At 27.4% G+C, this 16,175-nt stretch overlaps 1 protein-coding gene across 1 annotated transcript; it reads left to right on the top strand.

The window, feature by feature from the left end:
* Window positions 1-8,279: 8,279 nt before the first annotated feature.
* Window positions 8,280-11,610, top strand: LOC111302092 (zinc finger protein WIP3-like). The gene is made up of 2 exons (XM_022898030.2): window positions 8,280-8,931; window positions 10,716-11,610. Exons 1-2 carry the CDS (start codon window positions 8,383-8,385, stop codon window positions 11,148-11,150), a joined length of 984 nt encoding a protein of 327 aa, XP_022753765.1. The 5' UTR covers window positions 8,280-8,382; the 3' UTR covers window positions 11,151-11,610.
* The last annotated feature ends 4,565 nt before the right edge of the window (window positions 11,611-16,175 follow it).

Raw genomic sequence — 16,175 nt, forward strand, 5'->3', positions numbered from 1 at the left:
CTGAACATGGTCCTAGTTGAAGCAGATCTGCAAGTTTCTTGGACATCATGTGCTTCACTCTTAGACTCTCCATATCCAGCTGTGTCAAACGTCAAAATACATACACCCATCTCTTCCATCACCTCCTACATGCCAAAACCAGCTATGATGATCTTCAGCATCTTCACAAGTATGTTCAAGCTAGACATATTTATATTCAAGTATAAGTGAAACATCTATATTCAATCAATGAAAGAATTTTGTTTACAATCATGAGGATTCTGAAGGATTCAAAGGCCTAAAGCAAAGTATATATGTTGTTGGACTAATTTTGGACTGTAGTGGATCAGGGGCTTAGAGACAAAAGTGCTCAGATCTGCCAGGATGTAGCCCATGAGGCAATAACTTTTTCAGTGGCTCATATGGTTTTGACCCAAACACAAGTCTAAAATAGAGAACCCAAAACCCAAAACAAAAGGGGGAAATGCAATCAAAAAGGGTTTTATATGATGCGAGTTGTGACCAATAATTCATTTGGATTAAGGACACAATTAATATAAAAACAATAGATCAAATAGCATTTAATTAAGAATGGGGTTTTATAATTGCATTAAAAAATGGTTTTGTTTAATCTTTGAACAAATGTATCAGTCCATCAGATGATTGACCCCACAAATGCAGTAGGCATTCTTTGAAAATTGTCACATAATTTTCTAAAAATATAAACAGAACAAACATAGGATTAGAACGTAATGATCGAGATTTTGAGTAAACTCATTGACTTTTCTTTTATATAAATACCAATGGGGGGTTAAAATTGAAACAAGGAACAGTCAAGACATAATCCCACAAAAGTCTTTGTCTTTGGGAGACTTCTATAAGCTTCCAGGTGTTGAAATTATACCTAAAGGTTTGGCATCCTCCCATTTGGAATAACAATCCCTCATTTCGACCCCTTAAAACCGCCATTTATTAAAGAGTAGACCCAAGTCAAGGTCAATTGGGTGGCAGAATATACACCATTTTTTGGGGGGGAAATCTAGCAGCTTGACTTAACCCAAACAAATTTTCTTTTCAAGGCCAAAAAAAACAAAGAAAAAACTTGTGTGATGGAGCACCCTGTTACAAATTGAGAAGTTGCCAAGTAATTAAAGTGTGCCATTCGCCAATCTTGGAAGATGACTGGCCTAACCAAGACTAGACAATGCTTTGATTTGATGTCAATTTTGTTTATAGTCATAGAAACCTTCCAATTCATTCATAATTAAGGTAAAATTTATTGAATATAATTTTCTGTCCGCATCGAGCGTTAGTTGAATGTGTTATATTCTCATTTTTAGGTGACATAAATTAAAAATTTTTTTTTATTATCTAACATCTTGTATACAAAAAGTATATAATAAATAGTAAACTAATTCACATTCAAGTTTTACATTCTTAAATTAATACATTAAGGGAACTACCATACTTTTCCGAATTTTTTAATCCCAAAACCTGTTTGGTAAAAGATATTATAATTTATTTAAACTTCAAGAATATAGTTTTCTCTTACATTCGAATTCAATTAAGAAGAAAAACTTCTGATAGAATATAGCATTAATTTCTTGTGCATCAAATGTAGGTAGTAAAACTTGTAATCAAACAATATTTTTAACTTTTTTTTTTTACGTGAATGCATAATGAAATGTAAAGGATTGTTACAATCAAATAATTTCAATAATTGTTTATAATAGGGTCAAATATAAAAATAATCTATACACTATATATATTTTATTAGTTTGGTATATAAAAAAATAAAATTATTAATCTAATACTTGAATTTTCATTTCGTCATTCACTTTGATACTTTGAACTAATGTCATCAATTAATTTAATGACATAACATGAATATTTAATAAGATATTGACATGTGTGAAAAATTAAGTTAGCACCATATATATCATCAAATTTTATGTCAACATTAAAAGAAAATTTTTAAAAATAAAAAACTTCTAAAATTTTTTAGAAATTTTAAAAAAAATCTCAAATATTTTAACAATTATAAGAAATTAAAAAATGAAATATTTTTAAAAATTATAAAAATTTAGAAAAAATTATGAAAACTTAATTTTTAAAAAAATCTCAAAATTTTAATAAAAAATTTAAAAATTTTCAAAAAAAATTCTAAAAATTTCAAAATAATAAAAAATTTTAATAAAAATAAAAATTTCTTACAATTAAAAAAAGATTCACAAAACTTGAAAAATTGAAAATAAAAAATTCTAAAATTTTTTGAAAAAAATTGAAAATTAAACAAATCTAAAATTTCTTTTAAAAATCTGAAAATTTATAAAAAAAAAATTCTTAAAAATTTTTAAAATTTTCAAAATTTTATATAATTTCAAAATTTCGAAATATTCTAAAAAAATTTAAAAATATTCTGAAAAATAAAAATGAAAAACTTAAAATTTTAATACAAATGCAAAAAAAGTTTAAAAAATAAATTGTAAGATTCAAAAAAAAAATGAAAAAAGTTCATGATTTTTTAAAAAAATTTTACAATTTGTTTTAAAATTTTTAGATTTAAAAAAATTTAGAATTTCCTTATTTTCTATTTTTAAGTTTTTTTATAAATCTCTTTATTTATATATATATTTTTTAAATTTTCATAGCTTTTTGAATTTAAGATCTATCAAAAAATTAAAAAGAAAACGCGTCATGGGGTTAAAATTTTGAAATGCATTGCGACAGTTAATTTAATAAAGAAAGATAGAAGAGAGCCCTAAAAGAAAATGATAAATTTAGCCATAACTTCAAAGAAGTATCAGATTAAGTCATCAAACAAAGACAAATTATATATATCCATCAAATTTTAAATTCCATGATTGCGGCTTATCAACCAAAATTTCCCTAGTAACCCAAAATAACGAAAATTAAATTCCTTTAAGAATTAATAAATTAAACAAATATTAAGTATTATTTTATATAAATATATAAAAGTCAATATCTAACAAAAAATAATTTGATATAAATAGTTCCATTTTTAATATATGAAAAATTCAAAAAAATTGACGTATGTTCAAAATTAATTATGAATTTAAAATTTAATGGTAAAATACATTTAATTTCAAAGTTTTTTTTTTTTTCCATTATTATAAAACATGTTCAACGATTTTTATTAACATATAAAGAAAAAATCTTATTTGCTATTAAATGGCTAATTGACTAAAATAAATTGTGAACTAAATCAAGAGTAAGAGTAATTTACACTTGATAATTAAAAAAATAAGTATAATGTGTATTAAATGTGCTTAAAAAAAATGAAAAAAAAGATTTTAAAATTAGTGTAATAATGATAATAAAATTAATTTGATTTGACATACAAAATTTAATTTTAATTAATTTAATCATCTATTAATTATTTAAAAAGTAATATTATATATATATATATACACACACACATGTCTAGCTTAAAGGTGGAGCCAATAGGTTATATTTATTAAAAAATATTGAAAAGTTTATTCTTTTAATAAATATAATTCAATAGTTGAATATTTATAATTAAAAAATATATAATTATTTTATTTATTAATAATTGTAATTAAAGTTTTAATACATTTTATATGAATTTAATGAAAGTGATTTAAGATAAATAATAAAAAATATAATTAATTTAGTTTTTTTAATTATTTTTAAATTAAAACTGTATCAAATAAATAAAACACATTTAATAAAGGACACATGACATGTTTTAAGACTGTACATATGTTACTAATATAAACCATTCACAATAGACATTTTCCTTTTCTATCAAAGACTTTATTTTTTATATATTTATTTAAGATAATGAAGTGAATTTAAATTATTATAAAAAAACAAGATTTTAATTTTATATATTATCTTTTTAATATTATAATATTTTATTAAATAAAAGATATTCTAGCACGTCAAGAAAGAATTTGAGTTACTTCCAATTAATTAATCCATATTAAAAACTTATTATTTGTCAACTATTTGATATTCGAATAAAAACCTATAATATTTGGAAATTATCTAATCATTAAAACAATTAATTTATTTTTATAAAAATAATTTATTAATTTCTTTATTTTATTTAAACAAATTTAACATACTGTTAAATTAGCACTACTTAATCTTGATTTAATTTTTAAATTATGCAATCTCTTATATTTATAATTAGCATCAAATATAATATAAAAATAGCCAACAATCGGTAATAGTAAAGTGTTGAATTCTTAATTATAATGATCAAGATTTAAATTATGATAATATCAAATATTAAAAAAATATAATTTAAAAAAAATGTATTAAAATGCATGTACATAGAAGTAGAGCAAAGTGATCAGTGAACAAGTATGAATTTTCTAATAAAATTTTTGAAATTAATTATTTAATGGTTATTTGACATATATAGATAAATATGTTGATTGCAATCAAATTATTGGATTTGTAGTGTATAAAAATAAGTTTTAAAATTAATTTTAAGATATATTTCTTAAATTTTAATTTTTTAATATCTTTTGTTTGATAAATTCATAAAATAATTAAAATAATTTATTTTAGAATAAGTGATTGGACAATAAAAAAACAATATTATTACATTTGCAAAAGAGAATTTAAGAAAGTGAATTTGTCGTTTATTTGCTATATAAATTATAAGAATAAAATGCACCCATTATGCACAAATTAATAAAATTTAATATGATTATTGATTTAATTTGAAAGATATAAAAAAATTTTCAAATTCATAAATACATATAAATATTTCAAAGTCACTACTAAATAGGCATCCAATAATTCATTAAATTTAAAAAATAATCAAGAAATAATATTTATATCTATGTTTGCTTTATCACACATTTTACACTAATTTTAAAATTCAAATATTTTCTTTAAATTTAAGTTACCAAACACAATCTATAGGTTATTGAAAAAATAAAAATAAAACATGCTCTTTAATTTTAAGTGCAATTAGATATGAAGACTTTTTTATACTTTGATTTCAAATTGAAATAACTATAATATATAAATTTTAAATTTTAAAAAATAATATTTTGGTAAACCTAATTAATTAAAATATTTTTATGAAAGATAAAATCTTCATGCATCGTGCGAGTAAAAACTACTCACATCATAATCACTTGAGCTATAGTTAATTTCAAAAGGAGATGGGGATGTGACATTTTGTTCTTAAGGTAAGAGCATAAATGTGGCTTCCATTTTTAAGAGCTCGAAACTTTTTATACCTAAATGCATTTGGATTATTTCTCCTTAAAATTTGATTAATTTTATGCTACTTATTTCATATGTATACCCTTTTCGTTTTTATTTTTAATTTTGAATTTACAGTTGAATTTGAATTAGAATTACTGCAATCTATAGAAAATAAGATGATTAATATATTAAAAAATAATTTACTGGTCAACGAAAATTAAAATTATTTTTTAAAAATTATTTTATAGATTTAAAAATACTTTTTTCATAAAAAAAATTGTATATAAGTAAAATTATTTATCAATACTTTTGAGCATAATTTTACTTATAAATAATATTATAATATATTAATAAATATTATTATAATCTATTAATAAATATTATTATATTAATTAATATTATAATAACATATTATTAATAAATAATATACAATTAATATAATATATTAATAAATAATATAAAGAATAATAAATAGTTTTATTTTAAGTATTTTTATATTAATATAATATTTTAATATTAAATATTTTTATTAAAATATAATTATTTTTAAATATTAATAATTTTAATAATAATTTTTTTTAATATTTTAATATTAATATTCTTTGACAAAAAATAAATTTTTCATAAAAAGAAAAATATTTTTATTAACTCATCCAAACAAAATAAAACATTTTTTAATTCAAAAAATATAAATATTTTTTAAAAATTATTTTTTGCAAAACAAATAGAGCTTAAAATTAGCGACATTTTTAGGCTAAGTTAGAGAAGGTTTGGGATTGCATCTCTAGTTTACTCAAAAATACAATTTAATCTAATATGATTGGTTGAGTTGGTAAAATTCAAAAGTTTTGTTTGTAAAGCTTAAATTCGAATTTAGTTATCAGTAATTTTACTTGATAATCTGTAAATCTAATATAAATCTTCTTAAAACTATACGATTTACGCTGACTCTAAAATGAAAAAATCTCCCTCACTTTAAATTGAAAAAAAAAAAAAAAAACCTAAAAGAGAGGTTTGGGTTCTTGAAAACAGTGTAAAATGAGCAAAAGAGAATCCAAAAAGCAAGCAATAAAAATACAAAAGGAAAGGGTTAAAAAAGAAAAAAGAGAGGAGCTGCGTTTTTATCCCCTGCAAATCCGCTCACAAAATCTTGTCGGCAAAAAAAAAAAAAAATTGACAGAGTGAAGGCTTAAGCTCAGCTCCAAAAGTACCTAGAGAAGTTTTATTTGCATAATTGGGGAAGTGGGGTCAAACCTTTTTTGTGCTTGAATTAAGCACAAATACTTGGTGAACGCTAATGTAGAAGCCGGTGGTGGGTGGGTTTTCTTTCACTGTTTTTTTTTCTTTGATTTACGGTACCATGTACTTTGCACAAAGATTTTGTTGCTAAAATCTTGAATTTTTGTTTGAATAATATCTCTTAATCAGTTGCACGAATGTCAAACTTCAATATCTTATCTTTTAACGCGGTTTTAATTTCAATGCATCCGATGGATAGTTTTTATAAGATCTTAATTATAGAATAAAAATTTTAATTTCGATCTATTATCACTATTATTCAAAAAAGGTTGGAGAGCCAAAGAATTGAATTTATGTGGGAGGAAAGAGTAGGGGTATGCAATTGCAAAGTGAAAATGATAGTAAACTATATCGCAAGAACAAAGGGTCTCAAAGGGAACAAGAGAATATCGGAGGGCTAATATTGTATTATCATCGAGTGATGGGGTCTTAGGGTAAATTAGAGGTTTCAGCGGGGCAAATCAAGAAAAAAAGGCCATAGCTTTTTCAACTATTAATATTATGAGTTTATATTTGATGTGTTATTAATATATAAAATTTATACACTATTAATAAATCATATGATGTCATTTTATTAATAAAAAATTATAAAATAATTTTTTATATATTTATTTTAAAAGCTTGAAAAAGTTTATTTTTATTTATTAATGAGGTGGTATCATATAATTAATTGACAGTATATATAATATATATTGACAATATATTAAATATAATTATAACAATATATCTTTAATTGAATCTAATCTATATTTAAAACACCTTTTTTTGGATGATAATCTGTGTTATATGCCTTATAATTAAACTGAATTTTACTATGTCAAAAATACCATACAATAAAAGTTAATTTCAATAATGAAGTTTAATTAGCTCCAATGGAAAATTCATGTACCTTCAAAATCATAGTAAAAATTTCGTCAAGATGCTGAAAAAAACAAAATCACGGTGTATATGACACTGATTTCACAAAATTATGTGGCACAAAGGGAATTTTCAGCAGCCTATGTTGAAATTAATCATGCCTGCATGCCTGTTTTAATCTTACATATATATGAGTCCAATTTATTCATCGTGCCCATAAAAACATTCCTTTTGTGGATGCTACACTGAACTGTGCATATTATATTAATTTATAACATTCTTTTTCATGAAAATACAGTTTTTTTTTTTTGTTTACCTTTAATATCATTTTCCTTCTCTTTTAGGTATTGACCAAATACTTTCTTCCTTATATAATTCCCTTCTTGAGGTCATTTGTTCTAATGTCAATGTATTTTTAAGAAATATAGTGCTTCTTGGTCAAATTCCACCATCCACTCAAAGGAGAAAAAATACCCACAAAGTTAGTCTAGATCATAAAGAAAAAATTTCTCTTGTCCAATTTTTACGAGAACATTTGGAAATAAAATTATGAATTCATAAAATCAATTCAAAAAATTATGTTTTTAAAATTACTTAAATAAGAGATTTGATCTAAATAAAATTTGAAAATACTTGTATTAAAAAAAAAGGCTTTTAAGAAAAAAATAACTTAAATATCTTTGTTGCTAAACAATAGAATAATATACATTTACATTGTAGTTCAGACTGTTCTAGGATTCTCTGATAATTTAAGGGAGTCTGATAACTTATGTGCATGTCATTGTCTTTAACCCCACCACTAAGCTCAATTTCATTTCTCACTGTCATACTCTCCCCTAAATCAAACAAATGCCAAAGGTGGAAAAAGATAAAGGGGAGAGGGTAGAAAAAGCAGTGCTTCTTCCTAAAAGACAAACCAAACCAACTTTCGTAAATCAGCTGCTAGTCTTTTCCCACATAAAGTCTGGATATAAACCATCTGAAAGGAGAGAAAATTAGTCCCAAAGGGAAAAAAAATCCCCACTCCCTCTGATGAAGATGGGTTTTAGGAGCTACCATTTAGCAGAGGACAAAAACTCGTGCTTTCAAGCTCCTACTTTCATTGAATGGCTGAAACCATCTTCTCCTGTGACTCAACAGGTTCAGCTTATAAACCCCATGACTATCTTGAAACTGCCTGCCGTCTCTTTTCAACAGCAGCAACAAGATCATCAGCAGCTTGGGCAGGAAACCATTCAATGCCTACCTCTTTTGAGCAGGCTAACAGAGAACAAACCATTGGAAGAAGAAGATGCTGGAACGAAAAAGGAGATGAGTTTTGGGAATGTTAAAGAAGAAAAGATAGAGAAAGTTACAGTTTCCTTGCACATTGGGTTGCCCAACAGTACTACCGGGGATAATCCTGTTGCGGAGAATAAGAATTTTAAAGAAGAAGAACCCATCAAGAAAACCTTCCATGGATGTTCTTTCAACACAGAAAGTAGGTTTTGGATCCCAACTCCAGCTCAGATCCTCGTCGGCCCCATGCAGTTTGCTTGCTCCATATGTAGCAAGACTTTCAATAGGTACAATAACATGCAGGTCAGTACTGTTTCGATCTTTTGAATTCTTTAATTTTTTGAATTAAAGCATATAGGCTATTTTTTATAGATTTTTTTTTATTTTTTTCATTTTTCATTTTTGACAATGAAGAATTCAAGGATTATATCCATGGCTCCATGCATGAACATGATAAAGTTTTCGGATATCAACTATAAATCCATTTTTATTGGTTTGTTGAAGCGAAAGTAATAAACTAATAAAGCTAATCCTTATTGCTTGCAAAATCACTTCTTTTTTTGCTATCAATTCATCATTGTTTTAAAAACTTTGATGAGTTACAATTCAAAGTTGTCTTTCAGATTATAAAGGAAAAGCAATGGACTAATGCCACATCCATGGAAACTGGAAAAAATAGAAAATATTATTCTTTTTATTGAATGATTATATTGTTCATGTAGGTCAAAAGAATAGAAAGAAAAATGAATACTTAAAAATGTAATTAATGATTAAAAAAGGATAAATAAGGTACAAAAATATAGACAATTGTTTAAGGACAAACTATAGAAATAGCCAAGGAAAGTTTATATTAGCTTCTTTCCTTCCAAAGGTATATGGTCAAGATTTTCCTTCACCTTTTTAGTTTTATTTTCTTTTAGTGAAAGCATTTTCATTTATATTCTACTTCGGATATATAATTCAATGATCAATGCAACTTGATGTTGAATTATGTGGCCTTACTCTCTCAAATCATTTTCATATTTTCGTTTAGTTTTTTTCCATTGAAAACCAAACCCTGTCTATATTTTGGTTAAATCCTTTGTGATTTTGATGTTTTTGAGTTTCAATCATGTGTCAACTTTTGTTGTCAATCAATGTGCGTGTCTATCCATTGGAATTTCAAAGATTAAATAAAAATTAAGGAAGAAACAGCTAAAAAACTGTTGAAATAATTGAGAGCCAAGAAAGTTCAAATTAATCTGTCTAAATGACTCAATAAGCATATTCCCATTCTTAATTTTTGCAGGCAACATTTTTAATAAAAATTTTTTAAACTATAATTCAGGTAACAATTTTGAAGTGAAAATTGAAATAAAAAGTGGCATTTACTTCTGCAGTAAAAAGAAATGATAGCCTCTTCCCTATTTTACATGTAGAAGAAATGATATCGATGATCTGTTCCTTTAATTTGTTATGTGAATGTCCTTCCATGATTAAGAAAATTTAACTAATCCGCATCCAATTTCTTTTGACTTTTGTCATTGGTTGCTTCCCTTTTGGGTGGAAAGCTATGGGGGAAGAAAGCAAGCAGCTGGGGTAGGAAGAAAAAATTACAAAGATTTTTACTTATAAAGCAGTAGTGATAGGAAGTAGAAATTGATTAGGCAGAAAAAAGGGAAAGGGCCAGGGGGTTTTGAGAGGGAGAGAGAGAGCAGTTAATTTTACAGCTTTGGATTCTTATCTTTAGTGGGTAATTTGCTCTCTTTAATCGCTTTAATTATTCAACTTTTAATTAAAAGACATAGCCTAATGATCCTTGTAGACTATATTATAAGAAGTCATTGATTACCATTTGCAAAGTCATGATATCTTTGATAACCCATATCCAATTTTTGAAAAAGTATGATTTCACCTATGGTAACTATAATTGAAACATGTAACATCAATTAATATTCTTGAATCTTGAATACCTAATTTTTTTTTTTACAATAGATTATATGTGAGCTTTGAGGTATAAATTGATTTAAGATTTAAGACTATAATAAGTGCATTTCTAAATGGATCAAAAACAAGTAGAGGGGACTGAGCTTAAGTTGTTGGTACAGATGCATATGTGGGGGCATGGATCTGAATATAGGAAAGGGCCAGATTCACTTAAAGGAACACAACCAGCAGCAATGCTGAGGCTGCCATGCTATTGCTGTGCCCAGGGCTGCAAAAACAACATCAACCATCCGCGAGCGAAGCCATTGAAGGACTTCCGAACACTTCAAACTCACTACAAAAGGAAACATGGTGCAAAGCCCTTCATGTGTAGAAAATGTGGCAAGACATTGGCTGTCAAAGGGGATTGGAGAACACACGAAAAGAATTGTGGCAAGTTGTGGTATTGCACTTGTGGCTCTGATTTTAAACACAAAAGATCATTGAAAGATCACATTAGGTCATTTGGAAAAGGACATTCCCCTCATCCTTCTCTTGAAGGATTTGAAGATGACAAGGATTGCATCACTGGCTCCGAAGACGAATTCACTCACTAGACAACTACTCATCGAATCAAATCAAGTACCCTTTAATTTTTCGAAAGCTTTTAATTTTCTTTAATTTCCATGTTTTAAAAGTTTCTTAGGCTTATCCAAAGCTTGTGCTCGGTAACAAAAAATTCTCAAACAAAACATTGCATTGGAGGCAAAAGAGGGAGCGGTTTGCTACGGAGCACTTGCTGGTCAGGGCTAAGCCTCAGTTACTTTTTTAGGCACTTTGTGGCAGCCGTAATTGGGAATAAAAAAGGGGTTACCTCAAGTGATGAAGTAGATGAATTTTCTTCTCTTCCATGATGAAGATTTCAAAAAGATTGAGTTACTTTTTCTAAGGGAGAAAATTTATCCGCTTCATTGCTAAATGGTAATCTTTTATAGGATGGGATTGTATTATATTGTTTTCTAGACAATTATCTTTTCTGGTTTTTCTCTCTTGGCTATGAGCATTTTCTCTTTCAAATCCTTGTTCTTCAATCACCTTTTTAATGCCTTTAAATGTTCAAATCAATTTCAACAAAGATCATGTCATAATTCTATATTTTATCTACTCCTTTATTGGAAGGGAGAAAATGTGACGTATATTAGCTCAATTACTAGTACGTTTTAGATTTATCTTTTTTATCACAATTAATCGTACTTAAAATAAAAATTATTTTATACACTGACAGTAAAAATTTTAAACTCTACCAAATTAAGGTATATATAATTATAGTATCCTAAGGTCAAAAGTTTTACAATCTAAACAAACATAGATTTGCACACGCATGCATGGGGATCCATTGTTTTCATTGTTCAACAACCCAACAAATTAAAGAAAAAAAGTTTTCACATGATCCCAGCAAACACGCGTGCGCACCTGCATAAGCAGGCGAATTAGGAGAATTAATGACAATATTCCACATAAAATATTTAACTTATGCTAAAAGGTTTCTCACATGAACCCTTTTTAATGAAGTTAATGCTTAATAATGCCAACAACCTTTTGATCGAATGGGTAAAGAAAAAGTTGTGACATGTAATTAAGACTTGAGTTCGAGTCCAAACATCCTTAATATATCTCGATGATATATATATATATATATATATATAAAGAGATTAATGCTTAATAATTAACATGCTTTTCTCATCTCTTTTGAGTATTTGGTTGAAAGTAAAAGGGCACGAAAAAGTTTTTTATATGGTTGGTTAAACTTACGCATATCACGGCAACAAACACACAAACTTAATAATTGCTAATGGCAAGTTGGATGTAATTTGGTTAGATATATTTTCAAGTTTTTTTTTTTTTTTTTTTTTTAAAAATTCAAGTTCCAATCTTGAAAATTATTGGAAGTGAGATTTAAAGAGATGGGAAAATCGGAAATATATATGATGTCAAAAATCATATAGCCATAGTCATTGCTTACAAAATTTTGCAATCTTTGTTGCAAATTTTCAAAGGCTAGGTGGTGGGAAAAGGAAGTGAAAGAGTCTAAGTTGGAGGCTTCACCAAATCATCCAACAAAACTGATTATAACTTCAAACAAGAGAATATATATGATTAGGTATATTAATTAAGCTGAAAAAGGAGAATCCTTTTAGACTTATGAAAATGACTTCGATTATCATATATATAAATATATATATATATATATATATAGTAGATAATTATGAGTTTATAAAATACCCAAAAAAAAAAAAATTAAAGAGGGTTTTGTTGAAAAGAGGATTTTTTGGGATTACTTTTTTGGAAGAAGATGTAAAAAGTATTATAAACAATTATACGGCATATATTAATAGATTGTTAGATTTTTAATTTCAATAATTAACGTTTAAATCTTGACAAAATGTCAAAATTATTAAATTAAATTAGATCATAAAAATGGTTGAAATTTAGTTCCTTCTGAGGCAGGCTTGACCAAATGAAAAAGTTGTGGAGAAAACGTGAGGGGTATGATTTTTTGTTAGATGAAGGACCGCCACCATGCTTTGTCGGGTGATGGGAAAAATAATAATAATAATAAGAAGAATGATATTAAGGTGAAAATGCTTGACTCAATGCTGCAATGGCTTTAGCTCAACTACTGCAGCCGGAATCTCGAAGAAGCCCAAATGTGAAAGAAGGCCTAAAACAAACCATATGGCAATTGGCAACAGCAGTTTCTTCAGCCATTTTTTGGCAACTTTTCTTTGTAGTTCTGTAAGCCAAGAGGCAAGAGGGAGCTTTTCTTTGCCTAATTAATTGGTTTCTGCTTCTATAGAACTTGAAACTTTATTTTAAAAATTTTCAGATAAAATTTTAAAATAACTAAATGATATTTATAAAATGAGAAAAAAAAAATTTTAATCAAGATTTGATAATTTATGAATAGATTATACAGTTGACATGTTATTCATTTTTTATAAAAAAAAAAACGTTTTATTTTAATTAATATAGAAGTATTTTAATGTATGGTTTGCCTCTCTCTCTTACAAGGCATTATTCAAACTAAATTAATACATATGATCTTACCAAGTAACGCATTCATCAATAATTTATTTGAGAAAATCTAGTGATTAAAAGTTGCTGATAATACATAAATAAAAACAAAAAGTGTTTAAAAAAAAAAAAACCAAACAAATCCAATCTAATCATAGCAATTTTCCTCCAAAATATGCTCAAATTAAACACAGAAACTACCTTCACCATTTCTATGTAGCATCGAAGCCCCACAACATTAGATTTGCTTCAATGGAAAAAATCTGGTAAATGCACAACATTTAATCAAAGTTACACCCCAATTTTTCACACCTAGATCAATCAAATAAACATTACTAATGATCATAATGAGAGGATCCATGAATATTGTTTAGGATTGAGGTTAATGAGTTGTATGTTGTAATTTTTTATAATTAACGAATTTTTTTTTATCGGTAAACATAAGTCGATTAAATTGAATTATATTTAATTATTCTTTTTCGTTTGATTAATTGATTATGCTTTTATTTATTTAAATATTTAATTGATTCAAGTTTTTTTTTATGTAACAATTAAAATCAAAGCTTTCATGATCTTAATAATTAAAATCAAAGCCTTCATAATGTTGTTATGTAAAAGCCGTGTTAGAAGCTTGTCGATGAAATTCCTAACACACCATATAAACTATTTGATATGCAATTGCATGCATTATATATATATATATATAAATGTTGTCACTGCTGATGTAGCATTTTCAGTTTCCCACCTCTCAAATTCTAGGTGTGAGTCCAGGAAGAAAAGGAACTGCCAAGTAGTATCAGAAAAAAGAAACGAAGAATTGAATCTAAAAAGTTTTAGATTATTAGATATCATTACATGCAAGAGAGAATGAAACAAATTCGAAAAGAACTCGTTGAATTATACAGTTCAGATTGCCACCTGTCAACGGTTTAGGCCACAAAATACCCATTTTGACACGTGGCATTGAGATTCTTTGCATTACAACAGATGTTTTGTTTTGGGCAAGACAGAGGAGCCTCAGTGATAGACTTGTAAGAATTTCATGTATGTCAATTTGTCATTATACAGTACAAGATTGCTGGTGTTAGAAATGAGTGCCAAGGTTTTTATCTTCAAAACTCTAGTTCTTTCACATTTGAATCTTTACATCTTAGTTTTAAATCTGTTAAAATTAAGATTGTGCTGATCTTCTCTCTAGGTTTTGTATAGAGAGAAACAAGGAGAAAAATCATGAAGGTTTGTAGCAGCATGTTATTTTGAGTTTCTAATAATAATAGCTATAGTGGATTATGTTCTAACAATTTTTCATTTTTTTTCATTTGTGAAGGTTCATGAAACAAGGTCTCATTCTCATGGACATGCAACTGGTGATGAAGAGAGAGTGATGACAAGAAGCAGAAGGCAGACCAGCTGAAGACAAATGAAGGGAATCTCCAAAGAAGGCCAAGGCTGAGGCAGAGAATGGTCACCCTAATGGAAAATCTGCATCTGATGTAGCTAAAGAGTTTGAAGATTTCTGCAAAGCTGACAGAGAGCATTTATCTGTCCCGAAAATGAGAGAAATCCTTGAAGCTAATGGCCAGGATTCCTCTGGCTCGTTACTTCTGTTGTTAAATGGTCAGTCCACTTCCATGTTTTTGCATCACAACATGCAATAATTCAGCAATCATCACTGAGAGTTCAGAAACTGATGCTTTAAAACCATTTTTTTTGTTAGCAGCTTACATAAGTTGTTCTATGGACCATTAGAGAAGTGTCCAATTTGCAATGGTGATTTGGAGTTTGATGGTAACCGCTATTCTTGCAAGGGATCTTATAGCGAGTGGTCTTCTTGTGTCTATAAAACAAGAAACCCACCAAGGAAGCAAGAACCTCCACATTGCCTGATTCTGTCCTGAATTCCCGTGTTGCAGATGTAAACATTCTAGATGAATCTCATTGATTTTATTGTTGGGCTAAAAGCCTCCAACCCAATCACACCAATGAAAGCGAAATCAAACAATAAATCAAACACATAAGAGACAATAATTTAACGTGGATCGGTCCAACTGACCTACATCTACGGATGAGAAACAAGATCCACTAGTTATAGAGAATTACAAACTTACATCAAATCATCAACCTCACTCAACAATCAATACTCATAAGACACTCTCAATCTCCTCTAGTCCTATGAAATATTCTCAATCCAAACAAATACAAATACAAACCTAAACCTTTGTGCACCCTTTCAACATAACCAAACACATACCCATATGCTCCCATACATCATACCTATGTGGACCCTCTCAGTCTCCTCTAGTCCACTCACAAACAAACATACACACCCATAAGATGTAGAGCCCCAATACTCCTATGGGGTGTCTATCCCATAAAACTCTACAACTCTCTTACATCTTTTTCTCATACCAAATCTTGTAGAGACTTCATCTATTTATAACCATACAAACTTGCCCATTAAGAATCTCTCTCCTCTTAGAATTCTTTTCTTGTAAGTCAAACTTGTCTATTAAGAATCCATTTCCTTTTAGAATTCTTCTCTTGCAAGTCAAACTTGCCTATTAAGA

The sequence above is a fragment of the Durio zibethinus genome, chromosome 15 (genome assembly GCF_047325235.1).
Source record: "Durio zibethinus cultivar Kanyao isolate XHJ-2024 chromosome 15, ASM4732523v1, whole genome shotgun sequence".
Classification (NCBI taxonomy): domain Eukaryota; kingdom Viridiplantae; phylum Streptophyta; class Magnoliopsida; order Malvales; family Malvaceae; genus Durio; species Durio zibethinus.

Excerpts from the sequence above, each read along its gene's own strand:
- LOC111302092 (XM_022898030.2), top strand. The coding sequence starts at position 8,383 with ATGAAGATGGGTTTTAGGAGCTACCATTTAGCAGAGGACAAAAACTCG. Across the intron at positions 8,932-10,715 it reads ATAGGTACAATAACATGCAG|ATGCATATGTGGGGGCATGG; the intron begins GTCAGTACTGTT and ends TTGTTGGTACAG.